General features: G+C 45.6%; 1 protein-coding gene across 4 annotated transcripts in view; it reads right to left on the reverse strand.

Moving 5' to 3' along the window:
- Positions 1–23,070, reverse strand: part of MMUT (methylmalonyl-CoA mutase) — an 89,320-nt gene that overhangs the window by 19,906 nt on the left and 46,344 nt on the right. For all 4 annotated transcript variants that reach the window (XM_083178698.1, XM_083178700.1, XM_083178701.1 and 1 more), the window contains 3 exons: positions 15,906–16,021; positions 11,501–11,632; positions 1,855–2,002 (listed from right to left, as the gene is read on the reverse strand). In XM_083178698.1, the coding sequence (XP_083034824.1) occupies positions 1,855–2,002; positions 11,501–11,632; positions 15,906–16,021 (396 nt within the window). The remainder of the gene's footprint in view (positions 1–1,854; positions 2,003–11,500; positions 11,633–15,905; positions 16,022–23,070) is intronic.

Raw genomic sequence — 23,070 nt, forward strand, 5'->3', positions numbered from 1 at the left:
CCCTTTGGGGAGGGGGCAGGGCTAAAATGATGCAAATGGTGTCATTTAGTACCACCCACTCCGCGAATCATGGCATGTACAGGAATGTGTGTGTGTGTATGTGTGGGGGGGATTCTTAATGATGGTAAGCCACGCCCCCAACAGAAAAGAGTCAGAGAGGAGACTCTTAAGGTAGGCAAGTATGTTTAACATTACTTATGTAACACCTTCACACATCTATTATTTTCATTTTTTGAACACTTGACAGTAGCTGCTCGGTGTTCTAACACAATGATACTTCACTGCTATCCTTTTATTTGTGTGGTGCCTTGGCTGGTTTGGATAGGGCATTTGGGAGTGCCTTGCAGGGATGATTTAGGGGTGCACAGCACCCCACAGATGACCCCTAAAAAGTTAGGGACATGTATGATGCGGTTACCTTGACGATTGATGTTCAGGCTCATAATTTTTGCCAAATTAATTTCAAATTTATGCCAAAAACTCATATATGATATATCATTATTACATTGAATCACGGTCATGTCTACAATGAATCAGTTTGTCGAACCTCTGCCCCCATGGCCCCCACTCCTTCCATCTCCTTCCCCCAACAGTACATGCATAGTAGCACAGATCAACATAATTTTACCCCATCTACTTCTGCCTTATCCCCTGTGTTGCTACGGCTCCTTCTCCAGAGTCTCTCTTCAGCTCCAGCTAGCCCCCTTCTGTCTTTGCAGACTCCATCTCTACTGCCCCCCCCCCCCACAACCTCCCCATGTCTCTCTAGTTCCAGCTAGCCCCCCTTCTGTCTCTCCTGCTCCCCCTGAGTGTCTATTCTAACTTCAGATAGTCACACCTTCTGTCTCTCTAGCCAGCCCCCCCTTACAGTATGTCTCTCCAGCTAGCTCCCCTTACTGTCTCCAGCCAGCCCCCTCTTACTGTCTCTGCAGGAATGCCCCCTTACTGTCTCTCCAGCCAGCTCCCTCTTACTGTCTCTCCAGCCAGCCCCCTCTTACTGTCTCTGCAGGAATGCCCCCTTACTGTCTCTCCAGCCAGCTCCCTAATGTCTCTCCAGGCAGGCTCCCTTACTGTTTTTTCAGCCAGCCCCCCTTATATTTTTCCAGCTAGCCCCGATTAGGTCTCTCCAGCCAGCCCCCTTTTACTGTCTATCTAGCCAGCCCCCTCTCACTGTCTCTGTAGCCAGACCCCCTTATGCCTCTCCAGCCAGCCCCCTCTACTGTCTCTGCAGGAATGTCCCCTTACTGTCTCTCCAGCCAGCTCCCATTAATGTCTCTCCAGGCAGGCCCCCCTTATGTTTTTCTAGCTAGCCCCGATTAGGTTTCTACAGCCAGCACCCTCCCCCCCCCCCCCCCTCCCCTTGTGTGTCTCATGTCTCTCAACACTCTTTGGGCTCTTTCACACACTCAAGCTGATGCCGTGCCGTACACAACAGTTAATAATGGAAAGGATTGTGTCCATTCACACGGCACGTTCACGGCCCGGCTGCAGCTGGATACCACCACTGGAAAGGACGGCTGTCGGGATGTGGCCATCCCAACCATTGTAAACTTCTGTGTACAACACGGCTTCTTGGCCGTGCGTAGTTTCGCCGCCCGGAGCATGTGAAACCGCCCTTTGGCTGCTTTTCTACTTCAGTTGACATAATGGCGAGAATTTTGTGCTCCATAAGGATATTATCCTATGATGTGGGTGGAGCTTCAGCTCTTTGTGATAGAGGTGGGAGAGGTAAAAATATTTATATTTAAACTGAGATGTAGTGGAATGTCACAGTCACACTGAACAGTGTATTTCACCTTCATGGGTCATACAACTACCAATTTAACAGCCAAACGATCATTTAAGAGAGGTCACCTGGAAAAGGGGTCCGATGTCAACATCAAATCCGAGGTCTGCAAAGCCGGTGGCAATGACCTTTGCCCCTCTATCGTGTCCGTCTTGCCCCATTTTAGCTACAAGTAGACGAGGTCTCCGTCCCTCTCGCTCCATGAAACCCTGCACTCTGCAACAAACAAGCACAATATGTCAGGTGTGCATTAATGTCGCACTAAAATGAATAAAGTATTCTGACAATGGGAGTAATTTACAAAACTAAAATTTCCTTTTGCAGAGACCTTGAAGAACATACTGGAAACCATAACGCTGTATTTCATAGAAATGTGCATATTTTAATCAGCAGAAGCTGAGTGTGCGTCTTATTTGCATAGCGATGCAAATTAGATATTTTCAGGGCAAAATGCCTATGTAAATTCTCGGGATTAGCAGGGGAACACAAGTGGGCCGATACCTGCTGGGGACGGGCTGATGATGTCACAGGACGTCAGAGCCCAACCCATCTTTGGCGATTTGTGGAAGAAATAAAAGTCAGTTTAAAAGACTTATTTCCAAAGGCAGGAGTAATCTTTCGATGGTCGGCAACCATCGGATGATTTATCATGATAGCGGAGGCATGCAAGGGGATTGGTTAGCGAACAGATCCTCTCGTATGGGGGGAGGTGTTCCGCAGGGGAGGCGTAAAGCTGCTCAATAAGTAGCGAACAACTTACTGAGCGGTGTTGAATCACCCCTTAGTGCCTAACTCTAACCGTCCCCTCGGTATGGTACCGAGGGGATTCGGCAGAGAGGGGGGGGGGGTGTGTGTTCCGCGGGGGAGGCGAAAAGCCGCTCAATAAGCAGCGAACAACTGCTGCGAACAACTTACCAAGCGGTGTTGAATTACCCCTTAGTGCCTAACTCGAACATTCCCCTCCGCAGCCTGACCTCTATACTTCCTGACTAGTGTTAGGATTCCGAGTACCAACATCCCAAACACCAGTATGCCAAGTGCATCCCTAGTAGAAACCAGTAAACAGTACAATAGAGTACACAATAAAAAATAACATTACAACACACAACATAAGCTAAAGAAACAGAGCAGCCAAAGGGAGAATATTAATAACAAGCGGAACCCCGGAGGCTACAGAGTGCAATGCATCATCAGTTCCATCAGTTCCGTTCTCTAAGGAAATATATAAAACAGCCACAAAGAACAGAACATTTTCTGGTTTATTTGTCAATTACGCACTTGTAACATTTTCAATATACTCTTTGTTCCCCTCCTCTATAATCAGCCGGACGTGCACAGGGTTGTTGTTAAGGAGGTGGGGCGGATGTGACAAGCGGTGTCCGTACAATTAGAAATAGTAATAACATATCATACAGATTTCTGTACAAATGCAGCCACTCCAGGAGGCAGAGATTCTGCGGCTGAGATGTAAATGAAGTGGACGGTATTCCTCCTTCCACACATGCGTTCACGTAAATCCTTTCATTCCGCAAACTGCTTACATCTCATCTAAAGCCCTATTCCACGTATTGTTCCATCACGGCGAGACCATCTAATCTCTGCAGGAACCAGACTCATGTTTATTTATCCTAAAAACCCATTAGCGGAAAATAACTAGGAACAAGAATCCCTGGTAATATTCACCTTAGCGTTGCATACTTCACAATCAGGCGAGTGGGCAATCGTACCAAAGAATACGGAGAAAATCCTGCCCACCGCCAGTCTCTCTCTCCAACTGCCTGGGGCAGGGTGCGGCCATGGTGGCAGCGGCAGATCCCGAAATCCCCTGATCATGGCCACACATAACGATCGAGTAATCCCTCTGATTGAGTATACAATCAGTGGGATTACTCAATCGTTAATGTGTGGCCATGATCAGGGGATTTCTGGATTTCAAGGGAAATTGGATAGATATCGGATTGAGCACCTTTACAGTACAAGACAATGTAGTATAAAGTATACATGGTATATAAATATAAGGTGACATGAAGCATCAGGGTTAGGCGCGGTTGTGGTTAGTATGGAGTAGATGACAGATTACGTAAGAGAATGAAAAGCAAGTGTCCTTTATCAGATAACATATAAATGACGGTGCAGTTTAAACATTCATCAAATGAGCGAGCCACCACTTGTCCTAATTTGGCGGATAATCGTTAGTACACGAGAGGAGTGACAGCAGGCTAATGTGAAGTAGGGTGAAGCTGGGAGTGTAACAACCCTTCGGGTGTAATAGAGGTAATTGTCTCCTAAAACCACAGCTGGTAATTAAGAGAGGAGTGAAGGGGTTGTACAACGCTCAATAGTGTAACCAGGCTAATACAGTGCAACAAACACTGGTGGGGTGTAAGGAAGGGATTTATTCCAATAACATCATAAGAATAACAACAAGTAAAAGGTCAGGTTGGCTTCTGCCAGATGACAATGAGCCATAAGTTATGGAGTGTAAAGAAGGTTCTAGGTTCTCCACGGCTCCAGTGGCGCACACAGAGGTCTGGATCAGAGGCTCCTGGATCACCTCCATGTGGTCAACATGTTTTAGGAACCAGAAGTCTGATTGTCAAGCGAGTGTCTGGTTGGGACAAGGTCGCTAGGTCGACAGTATGAAGATCGACATACGCTAAATGTAGGTAGACACAGGTCTTTTTCAAGTAAAAATACACAGATTTACTAAGACCACGTGATTTGGGATAACCCGAAAAAACTAAAGCAGCGAAACATCAGGAAAATACATCCAATGATTATCGGTGGTAATTGAATGCCGACCTCAGATGCATTTTCAACAAAAAAAAAAAATAGATACACAAAAGATGCCTGGCGCTGGAATAGTTGCACGTGAACGGGCGATCCGAAAGGTGCGGTTTGGGGTGTCTACAGCAATCAGGATGATAAACAGAAGCACAACCTGCTGCCAGATAAATATAATATAGACAAACGAAAAGAACACATACAATGCGCTAGAAACAATGTATACAAATAGAATTTATTCAATTGAAATACACTGTGATAAAAATCAAATTACTATAAACAATTTCATTAAAATATGAAAAAAGGATATTTTAGTCTGCCATATTTGGTTTAAAAACTTCACAGTGTTATATGAGAAAAAAGCTGTTGTTTCGTTTCAATCATAAGTTCTCACTGCGAGGTGGAAGGAGGATGCTTGTACTCCTCTATATGAGAGACCTTCTCTCACTGTATTTTGTCTGGCCAGACATCAAAAGTAAAACGTTCAAAATATAAAAAAGAAAGGGGAGGTATCCTCCCTGTACCTGCACTGTATGTCCCGGGTTCTTGTGCTTATGATTTGTTAGCAGCAGTCCCGTTTGATATTCCTTGGAAGCCCGGGCTCCTTCACTTAGGTATAGATGACAGTGCAGGTACAGGGAGGATACCTCCCCTTCTTTTTTATTTTTTGAACGTTTTACTTTTGATGACAAAATACAAAATGACAAAATACAGTGAGAGAAGGTCTCTCATATAGAGGAGTACAAGCATCCTCCTTCCACCTCGCAGTGAGAACTTATGATTGAAACGAAGCAACAGCTTTTTTCTCATATAACCAGTGGTCGAAGTGGAAATTTTGAAGTGGGGGTATGGAAATTTTGAAGTGGGGGTATGGAAAAGTAAAGAGTGAATATAGTGTGCACCTTCGGACACCCCCCTGTCCATCAACGTCCCCTGCCAGACTGCCCCGTTGTACAGGGGTATTACAAAAGCACAATATGCGCTGCTGAGTGATCAGAGAGCATCCTGAGGGGGAAGAAAAAGGTTATTTTTTAATCTTCAGATTAAAGTGGCGGTATGGCATACCCCCGTATACCACCCCACTTCGACCACTGCATATAACACTGTGAACTTTTTAAATGGCAGACTAAAATATCCCTTTTTCATATTTTAATGAAATTGTTTATAGTAATTTGATTTTTATCACTGGCCAGTGTATTTCAATTGAATAAATTCTATTTATTTGTATACATTGTTTCTAGCGCATTGTATGTGTTCTTTTCGTTTGTCTTTGCATACTTGGGGAATAGGCAATTCCCTCACTTTATGCTGCTGGAACCCACTGCGCATTTGTACATATACATCCAACAGGTACATAATGCACAGTGGTGTATTGGGTCTAACCTCAACCCATTTTAATAAAGACAGTGTTTCCTTAGAGTTTAGCGCCGATATTGTTTTTGTGTTTGTTTTTACCTCCTTTTGCAAATATAATATAGCTCCGCTGCTGAATCCATCTTTCCAGCTTCTCTGTAACGTCACCCCAGTGTATGTGACAGAAGGACAAGGACAATATAAGAGAGCCGCTGACTGGCAGCTAAAGGTAAGAGATTGTAGCAAATGGCTGGAAACTTCATCAGCGAAATCCTGCGGCTCTGTAATTTAATGGCAGACTTCCACATTGGCGCAGTATGACCTGCACTGCGGACAGAGTCGGGTATTTATGTTGGAATCGTGGAGATAAAGTACGAACAAGGGGCAAAACTAGAACTTTGTCGGCCACATAGCAAAACCATGAAAGCCCCCTTCCCCCAGCCATTGTCATTACAATGACTGTTAGGGGCAGGAAAGAGAGGGGCTAGAGAGAGAAAGTGGGGAGAGAAAGTGGGGGTTGGGGAGAGTTTTCGTACAAAAAACGGAATGAGAGTAAGAGAGAGACGATAGAGGTTATTCAGACCAGAGCGCACAGCTGCGAGTATGCAGGCTGGACCATAATCGATCCACTGCGCATGCATACCGAACGTAGAACGCGTGTGCGGGGCCGTCCTGCGGTAAAATCCAGTGTCATTTTTAAATCGCTTGGCGTACACAAGTTGATTAACAGGAAGCCGGCATTTGTGGGGGTCACCCGGACATTTTCTGGGAGGTGTCAGGGAAAACCCTAGCGTGCCCGAGCGGTTCACTGAGGGTAGGTCGCGTCAGCTCCGGTTCCAATCAGCCTGTTTCTATGGCAATGGTCGGGTTGCACAGAATGCACACAGTGGAAACATCATTCCCCAGGCAGGGTGTTGCCCGGGAGACGGGCAGGGGGTTGGCTGGGAGATGGGTGGTGCAGAGCGGCAGTCTCCCTGTGCAGCGTGACCTTTCATATCACCTTATGCTGTGTGCTGCCATAGAGCCCGGGTCAGGAGCAGCCAGGCAGCATCTGAGCGGGGGTTCAGCGCTGCCAGGCATTACATTTGTGCATGTGCAGGATAATCCCGGAATCCCAGGATTGGAAGATCCAATCCCAAGATTTTCCCCATGTGCCCGGCTGTGTACGCATACGCAGCCATGAACAGGGGCGGGGTGTGTGTGTGTGTGGGGATGCGCTTGGCGGGTGGCGTTTACCTGCTCGCTGAGCTCTAACCACTAGCAGCAGTCCTGAATCAGGCCCAGCATACGAGGGCGCATATATTCCGCCCGCAATCTCCTCTTTAGCTAAAGCAATATCAGCACGTTCCACCTCTTACGCGTTTCTCCATATGAAGTGTGTGGTCTCATCCGAGTAATACCCCTTTTACACCAAAAACCCTGGTCGGACCCTGGTCTTTGAACACGGATGTTTCCAGAGTTGGACCCTGCTTCATACCCCATTTACACAGCAATCGACCTGGGTCGGACCAGGGTCTGCACCATTTATACTGGACCTGGGTCAGCCCTGCCTTTCCTTGTGTAAAATGGCCTGCAGCATCACATCACCTCCCCTGAAGCACCAAATCCCCCCCCCCTGCACATCTTTACCCCCTGAAGCACCAAATCCCCCCCCCCTGCACATATTTACCCCCTGAAGCACCAAATCCCCCCCCTGCACATATTTACCCCCCTGAAGCATCACATTATACCCCCACCACCCCTGTACATCTTCATCCCCTGAAGCATCACATCACATCAGCTCCCCCCCCACGCCCCTTGCACATCATCACCCCCCCGAAGCATTACATCACATCACCACCCCACCTCAACCCAGAGCGGGGACCAGCCTCCAGGCAGCGGGGTCGTGCAGGGCAGGCGGGCAGGGGGTCCATCCAGCGTAAAGAAAGTTGCCAGTGGGGTCCCTCCAGTGCATGGGAAGTAACCCATGGGGTCTCTGCGGCGGATGGGAACTAGTAGCGGTAGTTCCCAGCCGCCGCAGGGACCCTCACCGGTTACTTCCCATGCACTGGATGGACTCTGCCGCCGGCGACTTCCCATACCCCGGATGGACGCCCTGCCCGCCTGCACTGCTGGACCCCGTGCTGGGGAGGGTGATGAAGTGATGCAGCAGCGGAGAGTGATGATGTCACCTGCACTGCAGGATCCCGCTGCCTCCACGTCGAGTTACACCGGCAGCCGCGGTGAGCATCCCCTCCGTCTCCCCCTCAGCAGCCTGACAGATCGCCCCCCGCCCACCCCTCAGCAGCTGCAGACACCCTCTCCTCCCGCAGCAGCTGGGGACAGCTTCCCCAGCACTGCACGCCGTGCACGGACCCGCTGCGGGGTGCCTCAACCCGCAGCGGGACCATTTACACCGGGCTCTACACGGGTCCTAACCGTGTTCTACCCAGGTCAGGACCTGAGTAGAGGACCCGTGTAAATAGACACGGTTTGACCCCATTTACACCGCCGAAGATCCGGGTCTGACCCGGATTTTTCGGCGGTGTAAAAGGGGTATCATATTTAAGTGTAAACCCACAATCTGTGCGATTTCTGTTCAGATTACATGAAGCAGCCAATACAACAGAAAATGTTTACATGAAGACAAGTTCACTCATTCAATGCGTGGTAGCGTTTACGGTAAAACAACCGTCATCTAATTAACTTAATTGAAGGTAAACACACTAATCTCTCAGGACGGATTGAAGAGTGCGGTGTTTGCATACAAACAAAGAGAAAGCACAGACAAAGAAATAACAAAGTGACAATAAAACAGTGATGGCCTATAGGCATGCAGGTAAACCAATACATTATTAATCCTATAAAGGTCACACATCAAAGAGTGTTCTACACGTACTGTAGGTGTTACTGAGACAAGGGAGATAATGGAGAGATAATGCGTGTGTCTGTATATTCATGAAACTGTAAAAGGAAGGGAGCAATAGGTAGGAGAGGTAAAGCTCAAAAACCATATATGTAGTAGAATATTTGTATCCTCTTGGGGTTAATGATCTTAATATTACTTTATACACTTATTTTCTACAGAGAAATCACTGACATCACAGGACAGGTATTCTGCGTGGCGGCGTCTCGAATCCCCGCAGCTGACTGAGCAAACTAGATGCCTAAACCTAAAACTATCAGGCCCTTAATGTGTTAAGTGTAGCAGCCTAAAAGGCTTAATTGATGATATAGTGATCTCCAACTGATATATAGGATGAGAATTGCTCAGGTATATAAAAAGGATTGAGCAGTGATGTCCACACCCCCTGAAGAAGTCCAGACAGTGCTGAAACGCATTGGACGTGGCTTCAGTGATGACGTCAAACCCCTCTCTGTGAAGTTCCAGAGGTATCCCCCGGCGTAGAGCTAGGTGCATTGCAGATATAGCTAGGTCTCCTGTGATTGTCATACTACTGCGGGCCAGCTGTTATACTCTTACCTAGATGTACGTGAGCTATATTATTACATAAACGTTATGCTCATTGTGCGCTTTCATGTGTTTTTCCACTATGTATTTTTACTCAAGGATGTGTGTTCATCACTTCTGAGGCAGTACATGTACCATAATCCCTTTGTGAGTTTTATTGTCTTATAAGGCAGCCAGTGACCCCCTAAAGCAGCAGTGACCCGGCAGACAGACATTACTGTGTCTTGCTCGGCAGTGACCTCCTTCGTGAGCAGCCGGTCGTTTGCCTGTCTCCCTACGTCAGTATGCCTGCACCCAGACGTCATGTTCTTTTGTACGCAACAGAAAAAGCCTAATGCGGCATGTCATAGTACAGTGACAGCTTGCAGAACGGTTCTGTGTCAGGGGGACAATTCAGCAAAGTAGTAAATAGATCACTTGCATGCTACGGTCACTGCACCTGCATAGCACAAACTGGCCCATTATTGCTTCTGTGCTAAAGAACACTGTTATCTTGAATAATTACGCAATTCATCCTCTGGGTCTTATTCGGAGTTGCATGTGATGCTAAGGCCCTTATTGGGATCCGTTCGCACGGGGGACCGATGTTTTACTAGTGCGCATGTGCATTTCTGTGCATGTGCGTATTCTGGGTGCGAACGGGCACAGCAAACTGCTAGTTCACTGTCCCGTTTGCACCCACCAGTGAGGGCAGGGGGGCGAGGAGCGGCAACGAGAGGACACGCCCATGGGAATGCCCAGAGTTTTGTGGGTGTTGCCAGAGACAGGCAGCTGGCATCACCGGATGCCCGACCTGTTCCCGTACAGGGAACACGCAAATCTAAGGCACCTGAGAGTGTCTTAGTTTTACGTCTACTTTCCAAATAATTTCATGGTCGGTGACCATCGAATGATTTGGCCCCCCCGCACCCAAGGCTGCGAATAGATGTTTATGCAAAAAATCCATTCACAGCCGTGCAGGGAAGTCGCCGAGAGAGGGTGGGGGGGGATGATTTATTTGAAGGGATTCTGAATTGAATATATCTGTTGCTTCTTACTGCTGGGCGGAGCACCGTCACTGGTCAACGAGTTCACACATATAATACATTTGGTGCCTTATTCGGAGCGAAGTGTACGCAGAGATCCGTATGATCTCAGCGGGATGTCCTGCACCAAGGATGGGGCCAGTGGCGTGTCGATAATGGGTGCAGCATGTGCGGTGAACACGAGCCCATGGAGGCCCTGCCTGCACACCTTGTCCCCATTTTTGTTTAAAATACTCACAGAAAGACTTAAACAAAACGGGAGGATTGGGCGGCTAAATGATGAAGTTTAGTATTGATAAATATAAGGTTATGCACTTTGGGAGCAGAAACAAGCGAGCAATCTATAAATTCAATGGGGAAAATATAGGGGAATCTTTGGGGATTCTCATCGAGGACATTGACAGTAGACTCAGCTGCAGCGCGCAATGTAAAGGAGCAGCAGCAACAGCCAATAAGGTATTAGCATGCATGCATAAAAAGAGGCATAGAGGAGAGGAAAGATGGTGTAGTCATGCCAGATCATGGCAGATAAGAGTATCCAGGGATATAATCATTCATTGTAATGTACTTTAGCGGACTCCGATTGGATAGTCACTTTGGTTCATGGGGGACCGGTTTACAATGAATAGCTGGTAACCTCATCCAGGTCATTTACACCGCAGGAAATCAGATATAGGTGGAACTTGATGGAGTGATGTTATTTTTCAACCTCACAAACTAAACCATAGTACCCCGCTGACGGCAGCAGCGCTAAACAAATCACTGGGAAAATCAATGCCGTGCCGTTTCCCCGGAGACCTGTGGACGTGCGCTAGAACTCAGGGTGACACTAGGGTCTCCTGGTGACCAGAGTCTCTGCGCTGCTGGCTGAAGTGGAGAAGGCCCAGAAAAAAGTTGCACACGGGCCTCCTGCACTTAATGCACCCCTGAATGAGGCTAATGATGGTGAGGTGACGGCAGCTGCCGTTGGAAGTGGAGAGCCGTGCAGCGGAGAATCGTCCGATGTTCACACAGAACTTATGATAGGCGAGCACAATACATGTAGTCCCCCGGTGCCTGCAGACAGCGTAATACACAATACAAATGTACAACCAGCTTTACCTATTCATAGCGCAGGAGATCTCCTCACTTTCCCCGTACTCCTGGCGATAAGCTCCGCTCACCATCCGATCGCTGGCTTTGTGCTCTCCAAAAACTTTCTTCATTGCATCTGTTATTTCTCCCACTGTGCACCTAGAACAGAACGGACCACAATCAGAGAAAGGAAAGATCTCAGGGAGGAGTACTTGGGAGTAAATGTACTAGGGTTCCGGGTGACTGACCGACAGTCGGGATTCCAATGGTCAGTACTCCGACATCGGAATCCTGACTGTTTAAATGCCCGACAGGGGCTATTCTTCCTTTTGGGGGTCAACGACCACCAAAAGTGGGAGAACAGAACTTGTGGCGAGCAAGCGAGCCCGCAAGGGGCTTTTTTGCGCTCGCCCCCCTATTGGAGTTCCGGCAGTCGGAATTCCGATTCCAATGTCAAGATACTGTCCATCGGGATCCCGATTGTTGGACCACCGTATCACACCCAATGTACTGAAGTGGGAGTTCTATTGAAGATGGGATGTTCTACTTTTTATTTATTTAGCACATTCTAGAAGATAATAGATATCATCTGATTGGTTGTGATGGGCAACATCGCATCTTAGTAAGTGTATCCCTTAGGGGTCATTGTATTTGGTTACGGTATAGCTGTCTAGATGGACCATGTTATGGTCCACCACCCTTAGTTGAAACCATCTAGTCAAACGCCTAAAGATAGTCAACCACGTCTACATCGACAGTAATGGCAGTTGGATACCAGCGTTAGAGCGACGGTCATATGGTTTACATGAGTTTTTCACTTTTTTTGGTGCCGAATGTCACAGGGATCCCCGTGGACCCCGTATATGTGCACAGTGTCCCCTGGCATGGCTCGCTGCGCTCAGCACACTAATATAATCTCACTCTATGTCCACTTGGATAATAAAGTATGAACCAAGTCGACCTGTGACAATGCGCACCCAAAAAAACGTAAAAACCTCAGGTCGAGCATGTGACCGTCGATCACGCTTCCTTTGCTGTAACGTTGGCGTCTAACTTCCATTACTGACTATCTAGATGCGGTCAACTATCTTAAGACATCTAACTAGACGGGTTTGACTAAGAGTGGTTGACCGTAACATGGTCAATCTAGACACTGTAGATCTGTTGACCGGAAACGCTTTTATTCCTGGGCAAGGAAGTAAAGGTTTTCCAGCACAGAATACTCATTCCCAGCAGACAGAACAGACCTATTTTAGTTTCTTTCCCCATATGTCCAATAATGTTTTATTTACTCCTACAAAGTTCTGCGGAGGATCTTCTGTGATTTGCCATTTTATGTGACATCACGACCTATCCGAGCTGGAAAGATCTCACTTCCTCTAATGCAAATGAACTAAACAATGTCTTAGAATATTAAAAGAAAGCATCAATAAGGGCATATCCAATTACCTGATGAGGAAATCCAATTACATTTTCACAAAAAATGCATTTGGACAATCTCATTACTAAATGAGCTAAATAACATAAAAAGAATGTGCATTCGCTATTTACATACGCTGTATAAAAATTCTTATTATGGATGTACTCGTCAACTGCCCGTCAAAATTCCAGAACATCGGAACAGTAACGTCGGAACCAGTAACAACACTTAAATCCTACCCATAGAGGTGAGGAGCAGCATTAACCTGTTATCATATCCGATAAACGCCCAAATTGCAGAAATGTTTCACATCAAAACTTCTATAAAAGAAGTTCCTACAGAGCAAATGGAATTGTTCCTGAAACTCTGACAACTTATTGCCAACACTCGCAAAACCAGACCGGTTCTTTCATGAGAAACCAACATCATATTTTTAGAATTCCGCTAATAATCCTTTTATAAATCGAATACGTGAATTTAGCCTTTTCCAATTCTTCTCTGATTGTTGGTACTATTGAAAAGAAAATTGCTTTTCTGTCCAAGTGGAAGACTTAAGTTTTCTCATTATATGGACAGATGGTCTGCAAATGGCCTGTCTAGAGGGAATTTTGCACCGCGGGGTGCACCGCAGAACCTGCAGAGTGGCTAGCACGCCGCTGGGCAAATGTGAAACGCTCTGAGCTGAAGGTACGGGGGGAGAAAACAGAGCATTTATCAGCTCTCAATTACATTTATACAGCCAGAATCTACTCTAGATCTGAACACATACTTCTGGAATCTCCCAAATGCAACCAGCTTAATAGTATGACATTCAATATAAAAAAAAAAAAAAAAAATATATATATATATATATATATATATATATATATATATATATATATATATATATATATATATATATATATATATATATATATATATATATATATATATATATAAAACGAGGAGGCCGGCACTCAGGACTGGGTAAATGCCAATGATAACTTGCTCCGGTGCCCTCTAGCCAGAGGGTGAGCGTCCTCCAGAGGTATATAGCAGGAGTAAGCGGCACTCTCAACTGACGACGGAGCCTGCGAGCTCCGAAACGTTTTGTTTCCTGCACATGGAATAAATATTCCTACCTGGCTTTCACCATTTACTACTGTCTCCGAGTGCCGCTTACTCCTGCTATATATATATATATATATATATATATATATATATATGTGTGTGTATTTATGGTATAAAAAAAATGTAGGGTTCTGTAGTGTGACTTTGAGAAGCACTTTGCAGCCTCTTCATCCTGCTCCTAAGTATCACAATTCTTGTCAGTGCTAGAAGGGGTCCATAAAGAATTGAGGTAGTCCCAACTATCTTCTCTTGCATCTAAAAAAAAGGTGGGACTTGTCTGCAGCGTGGCCTGTCGCGTGAGCTAGGTTCCTAGAGGGCGTCATGGGACAGTAGGCCACGCAGATCTGTACGTAGGCGTAAATAAATCGCATTCCAAGCATATGTTTTGCACATAGAATAGACTAGGCAAGGAATGAAAAGGAACATCATTAACGGCTTCAAAATGATGCTACCTGTTGGTTAAGCAAAGAATAAATCGTTTGTATAGCCCGAGATAAAGGCACATATTAAGTTTGGTCACTATGCACTTTAGCTTCCAGCACACTGCATTTTAGCTTCCAGCATTATTGCACACTGCATTTTAGCTTCCAGCATTATTGCACACTGCATTTTAGCTTCCAGCACACTGCATTTTAGCTTCCAGCATTATTGCACACTGCATTTTAGCTTCCAGCATTATTGCACACTGCATTTTAGTTTCCAGCATTATTGCACACTGCATTTTAGTTTCCAGCATTATTGCACACTGCATTTTAGCTTCCAGCATTATTGCACACTGCATTTTAGCTTCCAGCATTATTGCACACTGCATTTTAGCTTCCAGCATTATTGCACACTGCATTTTAGCTTCCAGCATTATTGCACACTGCATTTTAGCTTCCAGCATTATTGCACACTGCATTTTAGCTTCCAGCATTATTGCACACTGCATTTTTGCTTCCAGCATTATTGCACACTGCATTTTTGCTTCCAGCATTATTGCACACTGCATTTTAGTTTGCAGCATTATTGCACACTGCATTTTAGCTTCCAGCATTATTGCACACTGTATTTTAGTTTCTATACTTATTGCACACTGCATTTTAGTTTCCATCCTTATTGCACACTGCATACTAGTTTCCATCCTTATTGCACACTGCATTTTAGTTTCCATCCTTATTGCACACTGCATACTATTTTCCATCCTTATTGCACACTGCATAATATTTTCCATCCTTATTGCACACTGCATTTTAGTTTCCATCCTTATTGCACACTGCATTTTAGTTTTCAGACCTCAATTCACACTGCATTTTAGTTTCCATCCTTATTACACACTGCAGTTTAGTTTGTAGTATTATTGTAGCTGTACCGTCACAGAACTCATTGTGCTTCACCAATATACGATGTGATCTCGGCAAATGTCTGTGATAGTCTACATCATTATAGGAACAGCTGTGGTTATATTAGATGTAGGTGATTTCGGATGCTCCAAAGTCAATTCATGTTACTCTCTATCATTCCAATTACTGTGCTACAATGGCTGTGTCAGAGGTCACAGCAACGGCGCGTGCCGTCAAGTGTTCCCTATTACACAGCTCTGCACGCATACAAATCTAAGGATACAGGAGCGAGACTATAGCAACAGCAAGAGGTTGTGACGTCGTATCAGCAAAACAGAGCGGCTCGATGAGGACAACTCTGCAGCTTAGTATCTGGATTCTGGTTATAGGCACATGCGAGCCTGCAAGAGGGGATAGTAGACGAAGAGCTAACAGGGAATAAGGTTGATGCCACCAACGGGCGCCCAAAATGTGTTGTTTATTTTTAGCTCATTGAACTCTTCCCCATATCTTACTTTTTCTTTTAGTTATGACCGAAGATGAAAAAAACAAAATAAACATGAGTATAGAACAGGCATACCTTGAGCGGGCAGCTTCCACGGCAAGTCCTAGAATGTTTCCGTCGCCGCTGGCTGCGCATTCTGTGAGAGCGGCCAGGCAGCGCTCAGCAGCCGCAGTGTCTCTGCTGGCCTTCACCTACGCAATAGACATCACAAAAGGAACATAAATATCAGCACTTCTCAAACAGACCATTATTCTTACTGATCCATTTATGTCCGTATCACTGCGGCGATGGAGAATTAAACATTTGAGGAAATATACAAAAAAAGGACAATTAAACGGTCATCAGTCAGACAAGCACCAGGCGCACGATATCTACGGTCATTTGTTCCAACTGCACACAGAATTCATTTAATTTGAAAAGAACGGCTTAGTGACCAGCGTATCGGCAGGAAGAAGATTTATTTTTAAACAAGACCGAATACTATTAGCCATCAGTGATCTAATAATTAACCCCTTCCTGACACAGCCAGTTTTTGCCTTCCTGACAGAGCCCTTTTTTTCAAATCTGACAGGTATCACTTAAGTGGGGATAACTTTTTTTTGCTTTTACTTATCCCAGTGATTTTGAGATTGTTTTCTCGTGACACATTGTACGTCAAATTATTGGTAAATTTGGGTCGATACAGTCTGTGTGTTTTTGTGAAAAATACCAAAATGTCGTAAAAAAATGGAAAATTTAGCAATTTTCAAAATGTAAAATTTTCTGCTTGTGAGACAAATAATCATACCACTCAAAATAGTTAATAACTAACATAGACCATATGTCTACTTTATGTTTCCATCATTATTTCAACTTCCTTTTAAATTTTTTGGACACTAGGAGGCTTAAAATATGAATAGCAAATTCTCAAATTTTCAAGAAAATTTCAAACACTGATTTTTTTAGGGACCAGTTCAGTTCTGATGTGACTTTGAGGGACTTGTATGTGAGACACCCCCATAAATGATGCCATTTCAAAAACTGCACCCCTCACAGTATTCAAAACAGCATTTTGGAAGTTTGTTAACCGTTTAGGTGTTTCACAGCATTTTTTTTGCAGATTTGCAATTTTAATACATTTTTCTAAGGAACACAGTAGATTTTACTAGAGAAATGTGACTAAAAATTGATTCCCCCAATTCTTTTGTTTTCATAAATATCCTATATGTGGCCCTAGTGTGCACGTTGACCAAACCACAGGCTTCATAATAGAAGGAGCACCTACAGTATGTTACTGTATACATCCTTGCTGGCGGGTCGCCAGAACGTACGCGCTGGCGACCCGCCAGCAGCCTCGCCAGCGAGGAGACTGAGACGCGCGTGCGTCTCACGCGCACGCGCGTCTCAGTCTCCGTCGCTAGCGCGACGGAAACCCTGTCCGTCTCCGCCTCAGGGAGACGGACAGGGTTAGGGGGGGTTAGGGGGGGGTGCGGGCAGGCGGCGGGGACCCGGGGGAACGGATCGAATCGCCGTCGGAAGGGGACGCGCGCGCCGCTCGTGCGCGCGCGTCCCCTTCTCACCATCGCCATGGCGCTGGCGGGGGATGGCGGCTGGCGACGCCAGCGCCATCCCCTGCAAAGATGGGACCTGACCCATCTGTACTTGATTTTGGAGCCTCCTTTTTATGAGATTATTTTTTAGGCACCATGTAGGTTTCTAGGCACCATAAGATGCTAAAAGTTAGGAACCCCCCCACAAGTGACCCCATTTTGCAAACTACACCCCTCAGGGAATTCATCTAGGGGTATAGTGTACATTTCAAACCCCCAGGGATTTCACCAATTGTGGTACAACTGGGCAGTGAAAATTAAAAATTAAATTTTTTACACAAAAATGCAGTTTTGGCTCAAAATTTTTCATTTTCCCAAGTATTGAAGGAGACAAAGCACCCCAAAATCTGTGCCCCAATTTCTCCCGAGTACGGCAATGCCTCACATGTGACCAAAAAATACCATTTGGGTGCATGGCAGGACTCAGAAGGGAAGGAGTGATTTTTGGATTTTGCAGCTCAGATTCTGGTGGAATGTTGGTGGGTGCTATGTCGCATTAGCAAGACCCCCGAAGCACCAATACAGTGGAACCCCCCCACAAGTGATCCCATTTTGCAAACTACACCCCTCAGGGAATTCATCTAGGGGTATAGTGTACATTTCAAACCCCCAGGGGTTTCACCAATTTTGATACAACTGGGCTGTGCAAATGAAAAATTACATTTTTTACACAAAAATGCAGTTCTGGCTCAAAATTTTTCATTTTCCCAAGGAATGAAGGAGACAAAGCACCCCAAAATCTGTGCCCCAATTTCTCCCGAGTACGGCAATGCCTCATGTGTGACCAAAAAATGGCAGGACTCAGAAGGGAAGGAGTGATATTTGGATTTTGCAGCACAGATTCTGGTGGAATGTTGGTGGGTGCTATGTCGCATTAGCAAGACCCCCAAAGCACCAATACAGTGGAACCCCCCCACAAGTGACCCCATTTTGCAAACTACACCCCTCAGGGAATTCATCTAGGGGTATAGTGTACATTTCAAACCCCCAGGGGTTTCACCAATTTTGATACAACTGGGCAGTGAAAATGAAAAATTACATTTTTTTACACAAAAATGCAGTTCTGGCTCAAAATTTTTCATTTTCATAAGGTATGAAGGAGAAAAAGCACCCGAAAATCTGTGCCCCAATTTCTCCCGAGTATGGCAATGCCTCATATGTGACCAAAAAATACCAGTTGGGTGCATGGCAGGACTCAGAAGGGAAGGAGTGATTTTTGGATTTTGCAGCTCAGATTCTGGTGGAATGAATGGTGGGTGCTATGTGGCATTAGCAAGACCCCCGAAGCACGGTGAAATGATGAACCTAATAATCCATAGATGTGTGGTATATTTTAAAACACTCCTTTATACATAGGCCGGGTTTGTCGGGGCAAGTTTCACAGTGGAAAATAGTATCCTTTCTGATTCCCTTTTTAAAGCAAACTTTGCACTTTTTTGTGTCCTGCCCTTTCTTGCAGTGGAGGGGATTTCGTTAGGAAAATGCTGCCCTGGTACAATACGGGGGCCAGTACTAGAAGTACTGGGGCCCTCTGCCTGCTGGTTCCCAAATATTAGGCCCTTTATGACTTCCTCTTGAAAGTGCATAAATGTCCCCCTCTGGCCGGTAGAACGGAATAGCACGTAAGCGTTATACAGTGCCATCTGGATGATATACACGGCCAGCTTCTTGTACCAGATTTTTGTTTTCCGCAGGGGACTATACGGCTTCAGTACCTGATCTGAAAGATCCACTCCGCCCATGTACCTATTGTAATCTAGGATACAATTAGGTTTTGAGGTGTGGGTACTGGTACCTCGTACAGGGACGGAGGTGGTACTGTCTCCATGAATTGTTGTCAGTATAAGGACATCCCTCTTGTCCTTATATTTGACCAACAACATATTTTCGGTGCATATTCCCCTGCTTTCACCCCTTGCGCACAGTACCGCAAGCTGCTGTACCTCTTGAACCAAGGGCCTTAAACAGGGGGATGCTAGTGTAAAAGTTATCCACATAGAGGTGATAACCTTTATCCAGGAAGGGGTGCACTAAATCCCAGACAATTTTTCCACTAACACCTACGAGGGAGGGGGGGGCATTCTGCCGGTTCAATTGTTGAATCCTTCCCTTCATATACCCTAAACCTGTGGGTGTACCCTGAGGTGCTTTCACACAGCTTATACATTTTTATACCATACCTTGCCCTCTTATTGGGAAGGTACTGGCGGAATTTAACCCTTCCTTTAAAATGTATAAGGGACTCGTCGATACAAATAAATTTTTCAGGGATGTAAATCTCTGCAAATTTGGCACTGAAATGATCAATGACCGGCCTGACTTTGAATAGCCGGTCAAAGGTGGGATCATCTCTGGGTGGGCACTGTGCATTATCGGTGTAATGTAAAAATTTAAGGATTGTCTCAAAACGAGTCCGAGTCATGGCCATACGGTAAAATGGGGTGCTGTACAGAACATCTGTACTCCAATATTGCCTAATTTCTGGCTTTTTTACTATGCCCATATGTAACACCAGACCCCAAAATGTCATCATCTCTACTGCATCTACAGGGGTCCACCTAGCAAATGATGACGTGGGGTTTTGAGCAATAAACTGCTGGGCATATAAATTACTTTGGTCCACCATTAAATTTATAAAATCATCAGAGAAAAATAATTTGAAAAAGTCAATTTCTCTGAGACCTGTTGAATCAAATTGGATTCATGGGATGGCCAAAAACTCAGGAACCTGGGGCTCAAAATTGTCTGGTGGTGGGGTCCATACGGGATCAATCATTTGGGGGGGGGGGGGTCTCAGCTGCTCTACGGGGGCATCTTTGAGGGGGTCCCTCATCACCAGAGGAGGAAGAGGAGCTTAAGACGAATCCTTCAAATTCCCTGCTTGCATCACTGGCTGTGTCAGAGTCAGAGGCAAGCATGGCATATGCCTCCTCCGCTGAATACATTCTTCTGGATGACTGGGATGACATTTGGGATGACATTTGGGCTGACATTTGGGATGCCATTTTTATTTTTGTGTTTCTGTAAGTGTAATGTTTCAACACGTGTATAGTGTAGGGGGGGTACAAACTTTATTTCAACACGGGGGTATGTAGTGTGTAGTGTGTATGTAGTGCAGAAAAAAAAAATACTTTATACAGGAATTTGATCCCAATAAAAAAAAAAAAATTGAAGGGGTTAAAAAAAAAAAAAAAAGGTCCTGCGCCAAAAATTGAGCACAGATGTTGGTCAGTAACGTCCGTCACTGAACAGCGCTCAAAGGCAACAGGACACCCACAAAAGCAACGTGGGTGTAAAAACAAAAAAAAACAATTTAAAAAAACTGCAGAAAAAAATTATATCAACCCTGTGCCAAAAATGCTGTTCAGTGATTGTACGTCACTGACCAGCGGCCACAGGACACCCACAAAAGCAACGTGGGTGTAAAAACAATTTAAAAAAATATACCACAGCACTCTCCAAAAAAAAATTTTTTTTAAAAAAACTGCAGAAAAAAAATTATATCAACCCTGTGCCAAAAATGCTGTTCAGTGATTGTATGTCACTGATCAGCGCTCAGCGGCCACAGGACACCCACAAAAGCAATGTGGGTGTAAAAACAAAACCCCACTGCACTCTCCAAAAAAAAAAAAAAACTGCAGATCTGTGATGCAGTGATGCAACACTGCAGATCTGTGATGCAGTGATGCAGTGAGGGGCAGCAGGCACACAACTGTGGGTGCAACCTGACAGGGTATATATATAAAAAAAAAAAACCTGGACCCCCAAAAAGTTGCTGATCAGCTCAGATATAGTGATCAGCACAAAAGGGGGTGCAGCAGACACAAAATATAGCACTCTCTATCACTCTCTCTCACTATCTCTGACTATCTCTGACTATCTATCACTATCTGTGACTCTATGACACTGCAGCAGCAGCACACAGGAAGTCACAAGATCCAGGAAGCATCCAGCTGCTGGCAGCACGCTACCAGCGGTGATCAGCGGTGATCAGGTAAGTATCAGGCAAGGTTCAGGTATGTATAGCAGGACAGAGTGGCCGGTGACCGCTCTGCACGCAATTCCAGACCGGAATGGCGTCTGCAGCGCAGTCACCGTTAGTTTAAATGGCGCGCCATGGCTGTGATTGGTCCGTCGGTCCGACGGACCAATCACAGCCTTGGGGGCAGGTGGGGTGAGGTGTCGTCGTCACCGATGACCCCCTCATGCCCCCTCACACCCGGCGGTGATTGACACCTGTGTTACCGAGCGTCTGATTCGCCGGTAACACAGGAAAACGCTGCGAATGGCTGTTCACATTGAACAGCCAATCACAGCGATCGCCGACGGGGGGGCGGCATCGCCGCCCCCCCTGGGCATGCAGGGACATGTCTGCTGTCAGGGACAGCAGACATCGTCCCTCTGTCACTGCGTCTCTAGACGCAGTGGCACTTTGAAGTCATGACGTATATATACGTCATGTGTCGGGAAGTACATCCCGGCCATGACGTATATATACGTCAAATGTCGGGAAGGGGTTAATAACAGACAATTCTGCATGGCTAAAACGTTTCAAAACATCAACAACTAATTAACAATTCACACTGGGATATATGTAGCCGGCTTTCCCAAATTCCCAGGAAAGAGTTGGAGTCTCTGGTATGACAGAAATAAATATCAGTTTCTGTTACATTATAACCTCTGGGGAGATAGGTCAACAGGGTAGGCGCATGAAATCCACAGTGGATATGTAAATGATCTGGACCCACAATGGGAATTATATTGACCAGAAAAAAGGTTTATTCACAAACAAAGGACATATAAAAGTGCAAATGCAAATAGATACAAAAGTGCAAATGCAGCAGCAGTACAATTTTTTTTAAAGTGACAATGCAGTATTTTTCAAAGTGCATGTACAATGAGTAAGACGGGGGCAATCTGATTCTTTTATCTCACCATTCCAGAGTGGTGCGCTGGGCTGGGTGCTATAGATGGTGGGTCCCGGGTAGCAGGATAAAAGCACAAGCTTTGGATGGGGATCAAGTAGTGTTTGTCAGAGTCCTCCCGTCAGCGTGTTGGCATCCTCATAACATGTTTCGGAAACTGGTTCCTTCTTCAGACGTGGATGCCAGCACACTATAGGTTGGGGTTTTTATACCATATTGATTGGATAATCTGTTTCACATGAGTAACACACTTCCGTGTTACTTGCGTTCCAGAAGTGACGTTCCGCTACTATGGGCGGAAGTTTGTATTGTGGGTTCACAATAAGGGATTCCCTTACAGCGCCGTTCTGCCCGGAAGCTGATTTGAGGAAGTGATGACATGCGGCTTGTGTGTTATCTACCACCCTTTAGGATACAGTAGCTGGAATCTAACAGGTTGCTATAGGCAACAGCTCCAATTCTGTAAACCCGGTATTTGTTTAGTTTCAGGGCGGCAGTTAAATAGTGCTTTATTGACAATACCAATACAACACTATGCCGGCTCCGTAAACTACGTAACGGTTTCTGGAGCCCTGAAACTACACAATGGTTAATATCCCCACTATCCACATCATACCCCCAGTATGGCTCGCCACGCTTCGGGCTCGGTGGCTCGCTGCGCTCGACACACTTTATAAAATCAACTCCACGCCGACGTGGACACTGGGGGAATGATGTGGATAGTGA

Source organism: Crinia signifera, chromosome 3 (genome assembly GCF_055691185.1).
Source record: "Crinia signifera chromosome 3, ASM5569118v1, whole genome shotgun sequence".
NCBI classification, from domain to species: Eukaryota; Metazoa; Chordata; class Amphibia; order Anura; family Myobatrachidae; genus Crinia; species Crinia signifera.